This window comes from Mya arenaria, chromosome 15, assembly GCF_026914265.1.
Source record: "Mya arenaria isolate MELC-2E11 chromosome 15, ASM2691426v1".
Lineage (NCBI taxonomy): Eukaryota > Metazoa > Mollusca > Bivalvia > Myida > Myidae > Mya > Mya arenaria.
The window spans coordinates 34,572,043-34,594,210 of NC_069136.1; the positions used below are offsets into that span (position 1 = coordinate 34,572,043).

At 36.4% G+C, this 22,168-nt stretch overlaps 1 protein-coding gene across 4 annotated transcripts; it reads left to right on the forward strand.

Annotated features, from left to right (window-relative positions):
• Positions 1-3,266: 3,266 nt before the first annotated feature.
• LOC128220003 (uncharacterized) lies at positions 3,267-14,860 on the forward strand. Of its 4 annotated transcripts, none has more exons than XM_052928231.1 (13): positions 3,267-3,369; positions 4,106-4,171; positions 5,022-5,112; positions 5,601-5,653; positions 6,995-7,088; positions 7,425-7,468; positions 7,874-7,945; positions 8,347-8,419; positions 11,959-12,008; positions 12,424-12,508; positions 12,964-13,013; positions 14,015-14,080; positions 14,460-14,860. In XM_052928231.1, exons 1-13 carry the CDS (start codon positions 3,282-3,284, stop codon positions 14,594-14,596), a joined length of 969 nt encoding a protein of 322 aa, XP_052784191.1. In that variant the 5' UTR covers positions 3,267-3,281; the 3' UTR covers positions 14,597-14,860. The 4 variants fall into 4 exon arrangements, with proteins under 4 accessions (XP_052784191.1, XP_052784192.1, XP_052784193.1 ...); XM_052928232.1 differs by having other exon boundaries at positions 11,962-12,008; XM_052928233.1 differs by having other exon boundaries at positions 7,428-7,468.
• Positions 14,861-22,168: the final 7,308 nt, after the last annotated feature.

The following is a 22,168-nucleotide window of genomic DNA, read 5'->3' on the forward strand; positions in this document are numbered from 1 at the left end:
GGAAATTAAACAACATTTAAATTACATATGGCTACACACGTGATTTTAAGGATTATGTACAATTAAACTATCAGTTGCTATTAGTTTGTATAAGCCTGGGCCCCGTTTCAATAAGATATGTAAGTCGCTTAAGCACTACGGCCTGAAAGGCCTTGCAGCGTCGACCGTCGACCTGCTATTAGATTGTCCTCTCAAGTAAGCTGGAAATTGTGGTCGACGCTTTTCCCGCCATTTTGCAAGAGGACAATCATTTATAAATAAAACACCAAATGGTAGGTGTAAGGGGACGGACGGTGGTCCTTTTTCCCTATAATTGCTATGTTTAAAAGCGTTAAGTTACGGTCAGAAAGGAAATTTTATCGCAACGCAGTTTACGCAGAAAATGGTGTTACGCCTGGAAATTAACGGTCATAAGACTTACAATATGTATCTAAACGAGGCCCAGCACAGTTACTTTGCTAGTATCAATAAACGAGTAGCTAAGTTAAATCCAATGTTCCCTGAATACCTGGGGCCTGTTTCTCAAAAGAACTAGAACACATGAAAACATTTTCCCGCCTGAAATCCTATAGTCCGATTAATATGTTTAATATGTAATGAGGTGACCGAAAAAGATTATCTTAGTTTGTTAGATTAATCACTATTTAATGATTGAATTAATGCATACACTTAAATGTCCATTCCACCATGCACATTATGTTGAATATTCCAAATTTATTTGTTGTCAACGCTAAAATGATAAAAATACAATTTAAAAGGAGTATTTTATCGAGCAGGTTTTTAAAATAAACCCTGATTCATGGGACATAACACATACCATGATAGTCAATGGTCACATATTTAAAGGAACCATAAACCTGATGGGCTCCCGGAGTAACACAGGTCTGCCGCTGTGCCTGTTCCCTCTGCCTATATATTAAGAAAAAGGCGAAACGACATATACAAGCTGACATTTAAATAGTAACTTATTCCAAGAAACGTCAGATAAAAAAACTAATGGACACATGAAGCAAAGACAATTAAATGATGAAATTAACTAGTATTCTACTAAAGCAAATTAATAAATCTCTCCTCTTTCAATTCAGGAATGTCACAAGAACCTGACTTATTAGAAAACTACCTTAATAATGAAAGTAAAAGTGAACTTTTATATTAATGCTAGCCACACTTATAATAAGTTATTTAGAATATGTATTTTCATAATTATAATATTATAAGCTTTTTCAGAGCAAACGCCATTCTTAGTCAACGACAATTATACTTAAGTACGGCAGCGAAATAAGGTATCTTAGCTACACCTAGTTTGCATGGCGGTGTATAGAAAATGTTTTTGGTATATTCTGGTAGCCTAGACCTTTTAATACAATAATCCGATTGAAGACCTCGCGCACCCTTTGGTGATTTATTTCATATTAAAGATGGTGTCCAAGATGACCGCTGAGTGTTACGAAATCGACAATCTCATTTAATTGTGTGTTAATGATTTCCTCATTTTTTTTGCAAAACTATGATTGATTAATATGAACCAATAAATTCTTATTAAATTCATAACATATTTCAGCAGTCAAAACAAGCAAAACAGAATACTTGTTATGTTTTGTTGCAAATACCGTTTTTAATGAAAAGTTATTTTTTTAAACACTCAAAGCCCATTGGTACAGTAGCTCTTGCACATAATATAATCCCGACTTCAAATAAACCAAAATGGTGTGCATTGGTTATGATATTTTGTCAGAAATCAATATATGGATTAATATTTAAAGGTACTTGTTTCCAATGTTATATTTAGTGTTTTAAGACTTACTGCGATGTAGATTTTTCCATCATTTTTTTTCTTAAATATTTACTTATACATAAAATATACTCATATTTTCTCACAAACAACGCAGATTTCAACTATAGTTGATAGGTTAATGTTTGTCTGAAAATAAATAAAAAATATCAGCTCACATTTTGCTACGCATTGGGCACGTCTTTAAAAGTCGTTCAGGGGTTTCCTTAAGGTACGATTTAATACGTCAATTTTCTTGAATATTCTATCAATACCCAGCTACTCGACGATATATGACGATGCCTTCACGGTTTATCATGGCATTCTCATAGCAGAAAGGTACCGGAAGAACATCAGTCCAGATTTTGAACGATTCGATACGCTTTCTTGATCCTGTGAAAACATAATCATTCGAACATTATCGTAGTAGCAACACGTGCCAGCGTATCAGTAGCAGCGTTGTCGATCTTGAAAATAATCGTAGCTGATCATTTATTATTTTGTGTATTCAAGATAAATTTCATAGAAGCCCAATCTGAGGTCGCGTCTTAACCTTAGCCAAACGTTATACATCGTGTGAAACTGTCTTTGAGCAACTCCCTTCCGCGTAGCGAACTCTTACCCCAGTATATCGACCAAGCATGGCTCTGTTATGGAAGTTTTTCGTTAACCCCACGGTTAAAGACGTCGAGTAGTTGTAGTTTGTCATGTATAGTTGGGACTTACACTATCGTCGTGTTATGGACTGGGACCATTGTCGTGACATATAAATAGTCGTTCATACATTGCAGTTATCGCATTATCGTCGAGGTAAAACCTCCTGCAATTCATGACATGTTCCTTCTATTTCACCCGATGAACACCTCACTACAATTGTGTCGCTAGAGTGGCAACGATCGATCCTCTGCTGGTATTCTACTCACACAATCTCAATGTAAAGGAGCAAATCGTTAACCCAAAACTGACGGCATCAGCATGAATCTTCTGCAGTCCTTTCAGAACATGAACTACTAAGATTGCAGATAACTTTTAAAATATCTTTAGAAAGACTGTATTTCAAGGCCAATCGATGCGAAATCTGTATAGTGTGAGTCATGCTTAAATAGTCAACAAATTAAAATAAACATATGCCTGTCTTTATTTCTATCACCATACTATCTCAATGTTGCCATCTTACCATTGTTTATTACAAAATTATAATTACTTTAATATGTCATCTCTTAAAGGGGGTACAATGAAGCTTATTACATTTGGCTTTAATGATCAAAGCAAAACAAATGTGCAATGTCATATTAGAGCGTCTCGGTTACATAGATATGCAAAATCATTTCCTATACAAACCGCTGCAGGGTTCTTAACTTCGGCTGCCGGACTTTTATCATATACCCATTCAAACGCTTATCAGCTAATGATACCCTAATCCCATTGCGACAATACGTAAACAGCGCTTTTTAGAAAATCCTTATTATTTTTCTGTTTGACATATTTTCAATATTTTTATATAATTGACATGTTTCGTTGCTTGTTAAATTATAGTTTTAATCTAATCATATGGATTTATAGCTGTTTCCCAACTATGGGAAACACATCCAAACGAGGTAACTTTTCTTATTATAACTTTAAGTATTTTATTTTGCTGGTGCAGTGTTTTCATAACAAAACAAAACAGCATGAACAAAAAAGGAACACGAGTAATTTAACACAAGTTAAAGAACGATATTTGGATACAACCAGTTCTCCAACGACTAGGAATCATCAACGAGGGATCCCAATGCCGTATCACACAACCTGCGCATTAAAAAAAGTATGCTTTTAAAATAGGATAACAATGATACTGAGATTAGTTTACTCAGAATTTAGTTATATGTGGTAGAATGTTTATTTTATGTCCCAGAAGATACTTGTACTACATTCTTCTTTACGGTGATCAAAGTTATACATTTTCTGAAAACTGAAATTTTGTGGGATCCCATTGGGTTTCTACACACATCATTTTATACCACAGGCTTGATAATGAACATTGATGATTCATTTATAACTATAAAGTTAATGTAATGAATTCATACACGTTTTCTTGGGGGGAGGCTTGTGTTGAGTTTGGCCAATCATTAAAATACCGGGTTAAATATTAAAATCAATCTGCATTAGTGCGAGTAGTACAATTCCAGTTCAAACTAAGATATCGTGTAGTATCGACATTTAGCATTCTAAATGTTAGGGACTAGGATGTCAGGTTTAAATGATGAAACCGCTCCGACTACATTGTATAATTTTATATTTGAGTTTTCCGCTTCGATTACATTGCTTGTTTATAAGCGTTTTTATTTCTTTCAGATGCAGGTAGATCCGTACGAAAAAGGCTTCCTAAATCAGGGAGAAAGACTGATAAGAAAAGAAGAGGTAAACAGATTAAGCCAAAATGATTTTTAAACTATTGTAATAAAATGGATAATTGCTTTTTTTCCGTGTTAGATCGTAATATATTTAACCAAGTGAGCACCAACAATTTTATTCACGAGATGAAATATATTGCAATCTTACACTAATAAAAACTTAAAATAGGAGTTTAAAGTCATTTACTAGCAATTTTAAGAAAAACAAGCGCCACACATGCACACATAACGGCATTTATAAAATGACGTCGTTGAAATTTTGTCAGAGCCCTTTGGACGCTGACGTTTTTGATTTGGAACTGAATGCGGGATACAATTTCAAAACATGGAACAATATCAATTTGGTATTTTCACTGTTTCTAACTTTGAAATATCAATTCTATTTCACTGGCAAATCTATATAAACCACCGGAAAAATATGATAAATTGTTATTATAGCGTAAGTTTACAGCCTCTAATTGTCGAACATTTAAACCAAAAGGTTGGTCTAGTGTTATAAGTGTCTACCTCTCATTCAAAAGTCTCGAGCCATATCATGGACGTTTTCTTGGCTTCTAAATAACGTCAGCTTAGAAATGGTTTCTACCACGGAAACGGACTTAAGGTTCTGTAAGCTAATTGATGGTTCACACTCGAGCTGAAATAAATAAGTATACAGTTCCAAAAAGAGGGGAAAAGGAACAATATCACTATGCAGATTGTGTTAAATATTTGGCAAGTTGAATAGCTCATTTGTATTTAACGATATAATGATAAAATACGATGTTCATGAGCAATCCATTAAAGCCGGTTTTAAAACATATCATGTTTCAGACTCCACTGCACATATCATCTTAGCCAATGTTCAAATATTTCAGGGACCAACAAATCTGATGCGGTCCCGAAGCGACTCAGGTCTGGTATTGAACATGTTCCCTTTGCCGATATATCAAGACGAAGATCTAAACGGTATATTGAAATGTTTTGAATAGTTACTTTGTACCAGGGGTATAAAATGAAAAACAAATGTATGCATGAGGCAATGACAAATAAATGAAGAATTCTGCCAAAATTATATCCAATCCTATATACCTCACCCTTTCTCTCTGCAGTGCATGCGGTTACGGGAACAATAGTTTTTTTTTCCCTTTTGGCTTCTCAAATTAAAGTATATGTTTTTATTATTTTCATGTAGGACACACTTATATAAAATCATGTATCTTAATAATTATAATATGTATAAGTTTTATCGGAGCAAACACAAATTTAAGTCTACGATAAATATACTTCTATCATAAACACATATAAACGTGTATAAATCTTATCATGATACATACATTGAGACGACACTCAAAGATAGCTTTATGGGAAATCGTTATTTATATAGTATATACACTTTCACCAAATTGACCATTGCATTGTATTAAATAGTGTTCAAATATTCAAATTTGTTTTAGCTTTGTTCCAACTATTGAAAAGAAAACCGCAAAACGAGTTGTCCTTTCTGACCGTAAGTATTTTATTTACATGTACAGACTTTGTTGGATATACTGAATGCATTCCAAACATATTCAATTATATTTAAGATGCCCTAATGGAATCAGTTTTAAAACCATTGTTCAAAAGGGTATCAGCCAAAAGGAATTTGAGCATTTCAACACAGTTTAAAGAATGAGTCAACTTGCACCAATTCGTAAAAACACCAATATTGTTAAAAGCACTCGGAATTTCAGTGACATTACAAACACCTTGCGTATTAAAGAAGAAAAGCGCGTTCAAAAAGTATAAAATAGATACTGAGATGAATGTATACTTGTCGTTTAATTTTATCTGAGAGTATGTTTATTATTTGTCTCAGATTATATTTACTACATTCTTTCACGGGAATCAAAGTTGATAAATTTTCTGAATGGGATCTCGTTTGGTTACAAAACCTATATATTTGAATCACGTGTTTCGAAATAAACGTGGATAAGCATAAGCATAGATACGCTCCGAGTGAAAGTAATTTGTGATTTGCGATGTGTATGACAAAAAAATTAAATATCAAAATAAATTTTAAGATATATCTATGTTATTGCCAACAACTTTAACTCTAATTAAAACAATCACTTTGAAAAAAATCAAAATTCCAAACACTAAAGTTAGGGACTTCTCCAAAGAACGCTCTCTCTTGCACCAAGTCCCGGAAACGCTCCGACTACTTTGTTTATTAAAAATCAGATCATCAGTTCATATAACTGTTTTAGATGAAGGTCGTTCCGTACGCAAAGCACAGTTCGCGTTAAGGCACGAAAGGGACAAAACGACTGAGTCAAATTATAAAAACACGAAAAGGTTGTTTTGTGATACACTTGTCAGTCTCTCACTCGAGATGTTCGAGACATACTTTTTTGGCTTCTGTGAGGACACCTCGGTACTGGGGTGGTATTCAATACACGACATAAGTTGATCTTATGGTCACACATAATTGACTTAATTCACACAGTTGGTCAGTTATTGAAAATATTTACTCCGATTACCTACATCGTTCTTAGATCCAATTAGGACCAATAATGAATACCAGTCCAGACTTCTACTAAAACAACGGGCCCGAAAGCGATTCATATCAGCCTGTATATGGCTTACAATCGAACTGAACTGAATTAATACATAAATATAGTAAACAACAACCAAAAACTCATTCAGCCATGCACATTTTGATAATATAAGTTTCCATTGATTTTCGTGTTAATGAAGTCATATAAAACTCTCCGATTTTCAAGGTATATAAAATTAAAGAAGGTCTGAAAATCATCCATGATTCAGAAACATCAGACAAATCATAATAGTCAACGTCCACACATTTCAGGGGACAAAAAATCTGATGCGACCCAGAAAAGTCCACCGTTGCTTAAGTTTGTTTCCTCATTCGACAAAAGAAGAAGACAAGCCAAACGGAATACGTAAGAGCTGACATTGTTTAATAGTAACTTTGTATGCAAATCTAATGTACGCATCAAAAAGCACGTACATTAAAAAGATATATTGCAACTGTACTTAAAACTACTATTCTTTTTCTGGCATGAACACGAACCATTTTTTACCTGAATCATGAGGAAATCTCTTATGTAAGTGTAGGACACAATTATGTAATATATTTATAATCTTTGTTTGAGTACATACCAGTATTTTCATTTTAAATAATATCATATTTTGTGGTATAAGTATATGCAATTTCCCCATCATGACCATTGTATTGTTGGAATACAGTTATTAATTTGTTATTGATTGGATTTTAGCAGTTCAGTAACCACGCAAGGCAAAAAATCTCAACGGAAGGGAGGTTAGTATTTTATTTTACTGGTGCAGAATTTGTTTGATAAACATGACGTCTAAAAGGTTTAAGTTATAATCAGGACTAGGCAACCGTTTTGAAAACAAAGTTCTGAAAGCCATGAACGCACAGGAACATTAATATAACAACACCGTTTAAAATGATGTCCAGAGGCACATTTACATCGACTATCACGACAACACAAATATTTTTACAATAACAATTGAAGTATAACACAACATGTGCATGAAGTAAAAGACACGTTTAAATGGTATAACTTGTATAATGAGGAAGAACTTAATGAACTTGGTTGGAGGTTATGGTCCAAGGGTACTCTATCCCTTACGTCAAATCCCAGAACCACCCCTACTGCCTTGTTTATGTTTACATTTCACGTTGTTCTTATTGATTTAGGCCAGTCTCCCTCCTTTTCGACGTTTGCTGAGGCGTTCAAATCAGAGCACCAACAGCACAAGAAAAAGACAGGTAAGAACAGTTAAAACCAGAATTACTGCAAATAAATTGTTCAATTGTTAAGTTGGTGTACAATCAAAGCTCCAAAAGGTGGTATATTGGTCTTTATAAAGGGTTGAGTCGTACCAGGGAGGTTATCAAGACCTCTATATATGACCACACTGTACCGGTTACTACCAGAAACAAACCCGAGAGTGACGCTTATCAGCCTATAGATGGCACACAATCGCGTGGAAAGTAATTCAACCATGCACTTTGTGTTGAAGAATCCACGTATTTTATTATTTGTAGTTAACGATATTTCGAAAAATCATCCGATTTTCATAAAATATTACATAAAGCAGTTTATTAAATAATCAATGTTTCAGGCGACAACAAAACATTTAATGCTTGTCAACGTTCACACATTTCAGGGACTAAATCTGATGCGGTCCAGAAGAGTTCCCTGTTGCTTGAGTTTGTTTCCCCTGTCGAAGAAAGAAGAAGGCAAGTCAAACAGTATACATAAATTTGAAGCTGATAGTGTTTAAAAAGTAATTTAGAATGGAAAAATAATGCACGTTTCATGCAAGAGCACCTTCATAAAATTGTACACTGATATTTGCCTAAATACTACATTTTTGCCATGTACAGGACACAGATTTAGTTTTGTTTTCCTTAATCATGACAACAAAAGTTTGATATAGGTGTAGAACACAATAATATATATAGTTTGATCAGAAAGTATTGAGAATTACGAGGGGGAGTCAATAAGTTCGTGAACGACCCCTTTTTGTCGCTTATTGTACATCTTTTTTTTCTTGAATTGTTTTCAACATCATATTTCACATGTGATTTAATAAATATGGAAATTAATTACTAACTTATTTCATATTTTAAATATTTTATATTGATTTGTTATTACACACTGTCAACAACGCGGCGCACTTTGAAATGGCGCTGTATCTAACATAACAATGTTATATAAAGTACGTCATTTTTGCGGGAAAAGAGCGTGTGATTCAGGCGAGACTTTTACTGACGTCACTTTGACTTTGACGTATATACGAAGTTTTGACGTCATACCATAAACAACAACGGTGCGCTGACCTTTTAAAATACCCACACTAGGATTATCTTTAAGTAAATGACGTCAATGGATAACGTTGAGAAGCGAGCTGTCATTAAGCATGGCGTTAGAGTCGGAATGACGCCCACCGACACGCTCAAGTTCATGAATCAGGGAAACACCGGACAATCATGTAAGCGAAGTTTAGTTTACAAGTGGCACGGGAGATTTTCAAATGGGAGAGAGGACATCAACGATGACAAAAGAGTAGGAAGACCGGTAACCAGTGACTCATTGAAGCTAGCTGTTGCATCCGAGCTTTCTACCGACAGACGAAGAAGCATCGACGAACTTGCAGATATGTTTGATTTATCGCACGGCACAATGCATAAAATAATTACAAACGATCTGGGAATGAGGAAAGTCTCAGCACGATGGGTGCCGCGACTTTTGTCGGAAAATGAAAAAACGTGCGCGTGGAAACGTCACAGTGCTTTCTGGCACGTCACGCTAGAGAAGGCGACCATTTTTTAAATAAAATCGTCACGTGCGATGAAACATGGCTACACTTCTATGACCCTGAAACAAAAGCTGAGTCAATGGTATGGAAACGACCCTCTTCACCGCCACCAAAGAAAGCAAAGGTCATCAAGTCAGCGAAAAAAGTGATGTTCCTCGTCTTCATGGATCACCGGGGCATACTCCTGTCACATGCCATCCCCACTGACAAGACCGTCAACGCGGGTTATTATCAGAAGGTAAACAGTATTAAAAGTCTAAAAATATTGTTTTATTAGTTGGATTTAAATATTATATTTTAAATAAATGCTTATTTACAAAAATAATAAAGTGTTTCATGTTTGTTTCTTTTATGATTAATTCCCTAATTTTATTTTAATTTGTTCACAGGTTCTGCGCCGTGATCTCGTTCACGCCATCCAGAAGAAGCGCCCGGATCTTGAGATCGAGAATCTCATCTTTCACCAAGATAACGCCCCGGCCCACCGTGCACAGGAAACACTGATGACGATTGACTTTTTAGGATTTGAGCGTCTCAATCATTCGCCGTACTCACCTGACCTCGCCCCTATGGACTTCGCGATTTTTCCAAGACTGAAGGCCGATCTTCGCGGGAGACGTTTCGAATGTCTGGCAGAGCTCCGCAGCGCAGTCCAGTCATCGTTCGCGCCCCTGTCCGAGACATGGTTTACAGAGGTGCACCGGAAATGGGTCGTCCGCCATCAGAAATGTGTCCAAGAGAGTGGAGAGTATTTTGAGAAACAGTAACGCCCATAACGTAAACGTCATGACATTGTTCCGAAGTGCGCCGCGGTATTGCAGATGGGTATTTTGTATTTTTTATTTATATTAGTAATTGTTATTGTATTCACTTTTTTTTGTACATGTTTTGAAAACATATTTGTTATTGTGTATATTAAATTTCATTACACGCAAACGCGCATTTGTTTTTTTTAAAACGCTCGTTCACGAACTTATTGACTCCCCCTCGTATGTTTTTGTACATAAAACTAGAACTGAATATAGCATCAATTATTTGTTTATATCATGATATTGAACATATATTCACAATATAAAATCACCAGCTTTCAATATTTTGTAAGTCCGCCTTCCTGAGTAATACATGCTTCAATCCTCCTGGGCATACTCCCTCTCAACGAAGTTATCAAATAAGGGCTCATAGTGTCCCAGAAACTGACTACCTCTTGCTTCATAGCATCTATGGTAGTTATGTTTTTCTGGTTGATATTGTTCTTCATTAACCCCCAAATGTTCTCAGTAGGATTCAGATCAGGACAGCCACTCCAAAACGTTGACATTTTCCGCTAAATACCAGGATTGTGCATGTTTGGCAGTATGTTTTGGATCATTATCTTGGTGCAAAATCCATGCATGTCCATACAAAACCTGGGCTGTTGGAAGCAAATGTCCATGAAGAATGTCTGTATACCGCTCACTGGTAAGATTACCCTTGAGGACACACAGTGGCGTAACCCGAAAGAGACATACCCCACCCCACACATGGAACTTGGGACTGTGTTTTGGTCGCTGGTAAAGTGGAGATTTGTCGTCTTTAGTCCACATTTTCATGGCATTTTGGTAGAGCCAAACAGAGCTTTCATCAGAGAATATCACATTATTCCAGTTAAAGTCTCTGTGACGCAAACATCAATTCAACCTCTTCTGTTTTTGCTCTGGCCTCATGAGTGGGGATGACATTGCATTCTTTTTGTCCCAGCCTATGGAATGGAGCTCTTTCCTCATGGTCTCCTTGGATACTGGCACAGTCCCTCTGTGAATCATTTCACCTCTGATCTTGGAAATACTCCATCTCCTGTTTTGGGACTACACCCAACCTCCTCCGATCACCAACTGTCAAACTTCGAGGCCTTCCTGCTCCCTTCTTATGCTCTATTCCCTGTCCATTCTCAATATTTCTAAAAACCCTATATACAGTAGATAGAGAAATGTCTGCAGTTTCCGAAATGGTGCTTGTAGTTGTAATTCCATCACTCTAAAGCTCATTAACAATCTTTCTTTTCTCAGAAGTTCATTTCAACACTCAACTTTCAAGGACGTCTGCTCAAATGTAAAGGGAGATCACTCTAAAAGACTACTGGAAAATTTAAGGAAATAGTTTCATCCCCTTATATAAAAAGAAGTTAATTGATGTTGAGCACAAAACAAATATGTTGCCACATCAAAGTTGTTAATAAAATTCTCAATAATTTCTGGTCAAACTATACATTAAGATATTTTGAAGATTTTTTAGTAAACCCTTATAAATGCACATAAGTATGATATTTCTACCAGTCTGAAGGTGAACTTCATGGTACAGAAAACTCCTTAAAACAATTCGTTAAATTTGCTGTTGGGGAAATCCTTATTCATATATACGCAATCGTAAACAAATGATAGATGAATTATAGTAATAAACTTAGTCAGATTGTATTTCCAGCAGTTCAGGACCCAATCGGGCCAAAATGTTTCCGCAAGTTTCTTCTGATTGTAAGTATTTATTTTACTGATGCAGATTTAGTTATACAATTATTCTGAACAGTTTCACATTTAAGCAATAGCTTGACTCATACGGCCATCAGTGATAATAACAAACATGCACCAATTTAATGGAACCTGATTATTACAAACAGTTTTAAGATTAATATTCCGATACAGCTTGCATCAACTTGATTCGTGAAAAACACCAATACAGGTAAGGAAACCTCAGTACTGGTTACTATCAAGAAAATGGTATCTAAGAGTGATTGATTAGCATATACATGGCTCAGAATCATCGAGCTTTAGCCATGTAATGATTAAACTTCTACTTCTATGAACTATTACATATAGCTTGTTCTAAAATTAAAAAAAGGTTCAAAAGGACACCACGTATTTCATGTTAGTCAATGTTCACATATTTCAGGGACGCATGTAAACGATGCGGTTCTGGAGATACCTAAATTCAATGCTGAGCCTAGTCCATCTGGGGAAAGACGAATGGTCACACGGTATGCATTAAAGCTGATTAAATGGTAACTTATTGCGTGAAGTGTCAAATGAAAAACTAATGCACACATTAGGCAAATAATTAATAATAATGAAAAATAAATGGTATTCTTCTAATAACTTCCTTTTCTTTAGGCATGAATAGGAACAAAACATTATTATTTCCTTGGTCTTAATCATAAACGTAAAAACATACTTAAGTTTGATATTAATATAAACAATAATATCAAGTAGTTATAAACTTTTTGGGAACACACACATTTCTTTGTAGACGGCAACACTATTTATATAATATATTAAAGCCTTATTAATGCGTATACATCTAATCAACTCATGATAGAGACATCTATTGAGACAACATTCGTATTTATATATGTTAATATCTTCACCATCGTGACCATTGGATTGTTGAAATGTACTGTTTAATTTAATATTAGTCTGTTTGGTGTTTTAACAGTTCAGCAGCCAGGAAAATCAGAACGGGTGGACTATTTTGCGTTCCTGATGGTATGTTTTTTTATTTTACTGATGCAGATTTTGTTGGATATACATGTATTCTTAACAGTTTCAGTTTTAAGGAAGAACTAAGTCTTAAATGGGCACAATTTTTAATATCAAAGTACAAAAAGGCATTGACACAAAGGCACATAAGTATAACAATACCGTAAAAAGAATAGTATTAATTCGGATACATCTCTGCGTCACTTTTATTCATGAAAACCTCAAATATTTTTACAACAACTAGGACTTCAAGATAAATATTACACACCCTGAGCACTAAATGAAAGTACGCTTTTAAATGGTATATCATGTATATCGAGATAAACTTACTTTTCATATAAATAAGTTCGGGGGTATGTTTTTATAGGTCAAAGTTTATATACTCACCAAGGCGACCCGGGTTCGATTCCCGGGCGCATGTGAGTTTGATTTATGATCACCAAGTCGGACAAGTGGGTCTCCTCCGGTTAGTCAAGACTCCCTTACAACACAAGACCACAATCTCGCGACACATCGTGCCAACGAGAGTGATTAATAAATATTGCAAAAGCTTGTTTCACAATCGTTGTAGAATAAAAAAGTTTAAACTAAAAAATAAACTATTGTTTTCAAAGTTTATTCAAGTTTACTTGGCCGTACTTTGATAAGATTCAGTTTTTTTATATAAATTAGGATGTTCGTCTTTATAGCATGAACTTTGAAGTCCACTTTGATAAAATCGTTTAATAATGTAAATTATTATTTCATAAATTTCGCACGCGCTCAACGGGAGTATGAATAGGGGTCGGGCGCATACATCATATTTGATTGAGTATCTAGATATTTCTGGAAAAGTGTGATATTTTAAATTCAAGTTCAAACTATAATTTCGTAGAATATCAAAATTTCAAATTATTCTCACGGTTAAGGGCTACGGTTCAAGGGTACGCCCTCCCTTACGTCGTTTCTCTGAGCCGCTGACTACTTATTCATTTTAAGATTTGTTTATTGAATTGTTTTCGATCCAGATGATTTCTTTATGGTCGGGGCTGGGTGGCAAAAGCCATCGGACGCAAAGGACAAGAAAACAATAGGTATAAACAAGGCAATCCAGAATTGTTTATAATATTGATATATTGATAGTATACTGAGTCAATTCAAGTTGTAAAATAAACAATCACTTAAGGTGTGGTCTAGTAGTATAAGTGTCCGCTTCTCACTCAGGCGGTTCGAACCGTACCAGGGTCGATCTCATGGTTTCTCAATAGTGACTCCTCAGTATCCAGTAAACGGATCCGAGAGTGATTAATATCAGCCTACAGGTACTCTCAATCGAGCTGAAATAAAGAAACTACTAGTAAAGATAACAAAGAAACATTTAACAATGCATATCATGTTTAATTTTCCAAGAGTTATTGCTATTTGATTTTAACGCTATAATAATAAAAAGGAGCCAATGTTCCCATATTTCAGGGACCTCTGATGCGCACCCAGACGAACCGAGATCAGCCGTTCAGCCTGTTCCAGCTGACGAAATGCCTGACGGAGTAGATCAGCCGGCAGGCCTTCCAGATCCAAACTACCGTTCACTCGAACAAAAACTATCTTGAATACAGCTAATTCAGACTTTTATTAACATTTTTTAAGTTTGTTCAAACACAAACTGAACAATTGAAAAACGGCTCGATCTTACTAACAGCCTGAGAGTAGAGCGTGAATTTAAAGAAAAGGAAGATTTTATCAAGATTGGAAAACGGCCATATTATATTTCCAACAGAAATGGAAATTTTATTCAAATATGTGTTAATGTCGTTATAAATTGGCAATCAATATCATTTTTTTCAAATATGCTTAAAGTTTGTATGATATAAAAATATGATTGTTTTTTCAATTACGAAGATAAAGTCCAACTATCTTATACTTTTGCATGTCATTAAAATAAGTCACAACCTTAGGCGCACATTATGCTTAAAAACAAAGGAAAACACAATCAGGCGCACACTATGTTTTATGATAAATCACACACTGAGGTGCTAATAATGTTTTCAAATAAAAATCACACCTTGAGGCAAAAATATGGTTTTAAAATGAATCACACCCAGAGTAAAACATTATGTTTGAATATAGATAAAATCTCCAAGACGCATATTATGTAACCTGAGACGCACATTAAAATCGATGTCGGTTCTGATAACACCTCGATCTGTTTTCATCCTTCCAATTGGTATCACCAGGAATTATCTAATAAAGAGGCAGGCTCATACCCCCGCAAACTTCCATACATGTACAGTTTACATTCAATTCACTTAAATAGATTACACCTTAGACACAGGTTATGATTTCAACTCACTGGGAGAAGGCCAAAGTATTTCCATCTGTTTTCAACCCGTCTCCTGCTATCACCAGGAACCCACTAATGAAGAGATGGGCTCATACTCACACAAAGCATACATTCAGGTTCAGTTTATCTTCACTTATGAAATCGAACCTTGAGCCGCACATAATGTTTTAAGTCTGTTGTGACACTAAGTTAGTGTGAACATATGTAAACCAAGTGGCATACACGGTAATTCAACGACGTCACTGTCTCTTCCGTTTTGGTTGCTATGGTAATTGAAACGCGGTCAACGCCTAACACAATTGGCCTAAGTAGTAACAATACAAACATATAAGTAAAGTCCAATAACATCAAGGACCAGAATTATTTACATGTACCTACATTGTGGACGTTAACGCCCCTGCAATATCATTTTCGCCAGTTTTATAAATATATAAAACACATGGTCAAAACGATGTACATTCTGGATAAGAGCTCCCTTGATGCACTTAATGCATCCAAATTATAAACCAACAGCCTCGGTTTGATGAAGACTGTTCATTGTCCACAATGATACAATGCAGTACTGACCACACGTGCTTGTGTATCAAACAACAGCCTTGGTTTAATCGAGACTGTAAATTTAACGCAATGATAAGTGCAGCACTGACCACGCCCGCTAGTGTATAAAACTGTAACCTTTGTTTAAACGAGACTGTTAATTTACCGCAGTGGTAAGTGCGGTACTGATCTCGCCCGCTAGTGTATAAAACAGCAGCCTCGGTTTGATCGAGACTGTTCATTGACCGCAATGGTTAGTGCAGTACTGACCACGCCCGCTAGTGTATAAAACAGTAGCCTTGGTTTAAACGAGACTGTTAATTGACCGCAATGGTAAGTGCAGTACTGACCACGCCCGCTAGTGTATAAAATAGGAGCCTTGGTTTAAACGAGACTGTTCATTGACCGTAATGGTAAGTGCAGTACTGACCACGCCCGCAAGTGTATAAAACAGCAGCCTTGGTTTAATCGAGACCGTAAATTGACCGCATTGATAAGTACAGCACTGACCACTGCCGCTAGTGTATAAAACAGCAGCGTTGCTATATTCGAGACTGTTGTATGTCCACAATGGTAAGTGCAGTACTGACTACGCCCGCTAATGTATAAAACAGTAGCCTTGGTTTTAACGAGACTGCTAATTGACCGCAATGATAAGTGCGGTACTGACCACGCCCGCTAGTGTATAAAACAGCAGCCTTGGTTTAATCGAGCATGCAAATTGACCGCAATGATAAGTGCAGGACTGACCATGCCCGCTAGTATATAATATAGCAGCGTTGCTATGTTCGAGACTGTTGTATGTCCACAATGGTAAGTGCAGTACTGACCACGCCCGCTAGTGTTTAAAACAGTAGCCTTGGTTTAAACGAGACTGTTAATTGACCGCAATGATAAGTGCGGTATTGACCACGCCTGCTAGTGTATAAAACAGCAGCCTCGGTTTGATCGAGACTGTTCATTGACCGCAATGATAAGTGAAGTACTGACCAAGCCTGCTTGTGTTTAAAACAGCAGCCTCGGTGTGATTGAGACTGTTCATTTTCCACAATGGTTAGTGAAGTACTGACCACGCCCGCTAGTGTATGAAACAGCAGCCTCGGTTTGATCGAGACTGTTCACTGACCACAATTGTAAGTGCAGTGCTTACTAAGCCCGCTAGTGTAGTAAACAGCAGCCTTTGTTTGACCTAGACTGTTCATTGATCACACCGGTAAGTGCAGCACTGACCACGCCAGCTTGTGTATAAAACAGCACCTTTGCTTGACCGGGAATATTCATGGACCGTAATGATAAGTGCGGTACTGACCACGCCTGCTAGTGTATGAAATAGCAGCCTCGGTTTGATCGAGACTGTTGATTGACCACATTAGTAAGTGCAGTACTGACTACGCCAGGTAGTGTAGTAAAAATCACCTTTGTTTGATCGAGACTGTTGATTGACCACATTAGTAAGTGCAGTACTGACTACGCCCGCTAGTGAAGTAAACAGCACCTTTGTTTGATCGAGAATGTTAATTGACCACAATGGTAAGTGCAGTACTGACTACGCCAGCTAGTGTAGTAAAGAGCAGCCTTTGTTTGAGTGAGACTATTGATTGACCACAATAGTAAGTGCAGTACTGACTTCGCCCGCTAGTGTAGTAAACAGCAGCTTTGTTTGACCAAGACTGTTCATTGGCCATAATGGTAAGTGCAACACTGACCACGCCCTCTAGTGCATAAAACAGCAGCCTCGGTTTGATCGAGACTGTTGATTGACCACAATAGTAAGTGCAGTTCTGACTACGACCACTAGTGTATAAAACAGCAGCCTTTGTTTGACCGAGACTGTTGATTGACAACAATGGTAAGTGCAGTACTGATCACGCCCGCTAGTGAAGTAAACAGCAGGCTTTGTTTGTTCGAGACTGTTCATTGACCACAATGGTAAGTGCAGTACTGACTACGCCCGCTAGTGAAGTAAACAGCATGCTTTATTTGACCAAGACTGTTCATTGACCCCAATAGTAAGTGAAGTACTGACTACGCCCGCTAGTGTAGTAAACAGTAGCCTTTGTTTGACCGAGACTGTTCATTGACCACAATGGTCAGTGCAGTACTGAACACGCCCGCTAGTGTATAAAATAGCAGCTTCGGTTTGATCTTGTTTTGTTGTGTAAAGCTGCTTGTAAATATTGCTTGTTGTTGTTACATACAGAAGGGAACTAAAATAAGAAGTTAATCTACTTGGCAAGTCTATTTTATTTTTTTCTGCCAATCATATATATAAATGTATCAAATTATGCCTAAAATGAAGGATACATGTTCTTTATGTTCCTACTTTTAATTTCTCTGCTGTATCAATTTTAACAAAATCAAATATCATTTTTTATGTATGTACACCACTGTGTGGGAATGGACACCGGATATAGCTCGAAAAATGATCAATCAATAAGCATTTGATTCTGACACATGGTAAGTTTTTTGTTATTATTATTTTATTTTATAGTGATATTTATCAAATTCGAAGAGCTTCGAATAGATCGATCCTGTGCAATACACGACTATAATGGAAATGTGTCTCCTCTTTTCTATAATAGCAAAATTCTCGCCGAATGTTGCATGATCGCTCACAAATGTTCAGTAATGTGGTACGATTTCAAACATAAAACAACAAATAGAAAATAAGAATGAAAACTGAATCGAGCGATTTCATTATAATTACAGCATCTAATATTGTGTATGATATCAATACGATATGTTTTGTTGTTATGGAGATATTCATCCTTTATGATGACCTGAAGATGTACCGGGGATAGCTGAAGCAAATAAATAACTGCACAGGGGATAGCTATTAACTGTACTGAGGATAGTTACGATGTATTTATATTAACGAGACTGTGATGATGGTTACGTCTTCTTAACTCTATGCAAGCTCAGTGAAAATTGTCCAATGTTGTCCATATCGAGAAATTAGAGCAATAATGTTACTGTTATATGTATAGTATACCTTACATAAATGTGTCCCTTGTTTGTATATATAAATAATGATGATCGGTCCGTATGTCTTTGCATTCTAATGAAAATTCTGTTTTATATCATCAGCTGTCCATATCATAAATATAATATTGACCGGTGACGTCATACAACTAGTAAGTGCGGCTTGCTATTTTCACAACGACGTAGAAAAGTCGCAAGAAAACTGCATTAGCTTTGTTTAATAAAACACACCTACAGCGCTTTAAAAGTATTTAATGGTAATATAAAAGGTTCGGTATACTATAACAAATATTTACATTACACTTCGGGCACCAGTCAATTGTAACCACGGCCCCACAGGTCCTGGGGTATACCGGGGATAGCCGGGGAAAAGGGCCGTGTTTTTACTTTCCATGTGCCCCCGCAGGGCCGGGTGACCGCGGTGGTTTTGTCATAGCGCCAAATTTAGCGGAGATTGGGCATTATGTAGAGTCTCTGGGGTGCGGGGGGCATTTGGCCGGGGTTTAACCATCAGTTTGTTCCAGCAGGGCGGGGATTTTACCCGTGGTTGGCTGGACCGAAAGTCAAGGTCCCGGCTATTTTTGCAACGTTTTTGCACACTAAGTCATCTATAATAAATAATATATTGTGATCAAATTTTGTTCACTTGAAGCTGTTTCTAAGCTTGGATCGATGTTGCTATTACTTAGAACAGGAAATGGTCTCAGCTCGTTCACTTCACCGAGAAACTAAGTATTGTGACCAACCTTGAAATATAAGCAGCATGCATACACATGTATACGTTCATTTAGGAGGACATGTACCAAACTCATTGATAACTTAACTTTATTCAATAATTTGTCATTATATTGTACTCTCACTTTTGCAGATAATTTGAAAAATGGATTTGACGGATGCATCCATGGATTTGTCAGCGGTAACGGTGACTGAGGATAATGGAAAAAAGTTTGTGTGCAGCATATGTACCTATTCAACTGACTACAAAAGCAACCTGAAAAGGCATATGAATGTACAAAGAGACATACCAAGGACCAGCACTCCAAAATCTAAAGAAAAGGCGAATTAAATATCGAAGCCATTAAATATTATGTGTATTGTATATATACTGTTATTGTGTTACGATCATCTTGATCCATTTTTACATGCTATCCCCAGTACACATTGCTCAACTTTGAAACTATCCCCAGTACACAAAACGGCTATCCCCGGTACAGTATCGTGAACATTTGTAAGGGCATAACAGTTTAAAAGTTACATTGCCAGTTTTTATAATAAACATAGTTTAGCTTATGCTTGTAAAATCCTTCGATTCAGATTTCTTTATTTATTCGATATATTTCCTAAGATTACAATACTTGTCGAAATTCTGTGAGTTTTGAGGTGATCATCACAGATTTAAAGTAACATTTTTCATGGTCTGCTAATTTTTAAGCATTATAAAGCACCTCATAGGCCAAATTTAGCATTCAGCTATTATTTCAAACACGTGTTTCATTTGTGGATACGGTAGATAATCGTTAACACGGCAAGATCTTACCTCTGGTCTAGAAAAACAACAGCATATTGGTATGTTTACTTATCACTTTTTGAGCTATATCCGGTGTCCATTCCCACACAGTGTACACATTAACCGTAAACAAAGCAACATTCTACCATGGGCGCCATACATTGTCTTCGGACACTTGACGGACTGCATCATCGTTACTTCGGTAAAATGAAAAACAACCATCTGACCCCAAATATTCAAAACGATTTTGGGATTGACTGTCAGTCGAATGTCGAAATTGGGAAAATCAGAATCGCTACTCTCGAAACTCAAACCGGAAGTGATTGAATAATGTATGGTGACGTCGTCGTGGCCTTTTGTCATCCACGAGATCGGCGAACATTCTAGAATACTCATAGGAATATTGTACTTTGACTAGTTAATCCACTCAACCGTTCGTCCGATCTTCTCGGCGTTGACATGAGAGCGGCCTGTGGGTTTTGGCCTTGATGGCTATATGCATAAGGCGCCCGATCCTCTATATGCGGAAAACGATTCTCAACTTCCTCAATCCGTCCTTCAGCAGCCTCACTGCTAATCTGCTTATGTGCATAGACGCTCCTCAAATGTCCACTCACATTGATCGCAACTACCGGATCACAAGCGTCGTCTAAAGCTATGTATGTGACCGCCTCCCGTTTGCGATCCCGAAAACCGCTGTTGTAGGACGTTGCGGAGGAGGCTGTTTCTGTGGCTTAAGTGGTATCTGCTGATGCTGAAGTGCCTCGTGAGATGGAACGCGGTGAGCTCCAGGATGTCAGTTTTGTCAACAAGCGTCATTGGTGACACCTAAAATAGAATATAATCTTTAATTTTTAAAAACCTCACATTTCCAATCAATTTTGATAAACTTACATGATGAGGTTTTAGACTTATTCCACTTTTCTTATTGTTATATTTAGGTCATCTTAATTAGCAATGTAAATAAATAGGACGCATACAATGCATTTTGGCGAACTAAATTGGAATTGAAAGTGCTAGCAGATGTAACAGATGAAACACTAACAGTAAACTACATTAAATAAAATCATTACTATATGGATTTGTAATAGAAACAGTGCAATATCAGATTGTTTAATCGCTTTTAAAACATTTCATGTCGAGGCGGTACCTGTTGTCGAATGGTTTCCGTGACAAGGAGCTTGAGGCGGTCAATGCTTGCGTTCATCCTCTCACGGCCTTGACGCTCAACTAGGGGCTTGCGTACCTACAAAGGACACAAAATGAAATGAGAAATACATGTAGTTATATAATTTCATATAATGGAAGACATGATATGTTCATTTTCTGAAGGCCTTGTTGGTATAATTAGACGGCTTAGGCTATCGGTGATTATATTCTTTACTTTCAGAAACTTTGAATTTTCTTGAAAGTATTAATGAATATTTTTCTTTAATTTTATCATTCGTTTTTATTTGTGTTGATGAAACTTACACATGAGTTAATTTAACTTATTAAAACTTAATTATGTTATTTTGATTACGTTTAAAAGTAAGCTTTGAGATATCTCTTGTTGGGATTAACTTAGAAGAGACTAAAGCAAATATGCAAAGACGCATATTTCATTTTCAAGAACATGCTTTAGATAATAAACTGATATAAACAAATATATGATGCCATTCAGCAAAATTTTGATATGAAAGTAATTATGCTTTCTGTTTTATTCATGTAATAAAAAATACAAGTCCTAACATTAGGATAAAAAGGAAAAAGACACAAACAACAAACAAATTCTCAGGTATGAAGCAACGTCCCCTAAAGAATTTTGCACGTCTA

Coding starts and splice junctions, on each gene's coding strand:
- LOC128220003 (XM_052928231.1), top strand. CDS start 3,282: ATGTTTCGTTGCTTGTTAAATTATAGTTTTAATCTAATCATATGGATT. Junction 5,113..5,600: donor TCAAGACGAAGATCTAAACG/GTATATTGAAAT, acceptor AATTTGTTTTAG/CTTTGTTCCAACTATTGAAA. Junction 12,009..12,423: donor TCCGCAAGTTTCTTCTGATT/GTAAGTATTTAT, acceptor CACATATTTCAG/GGACGCATGTAAACGATGCG.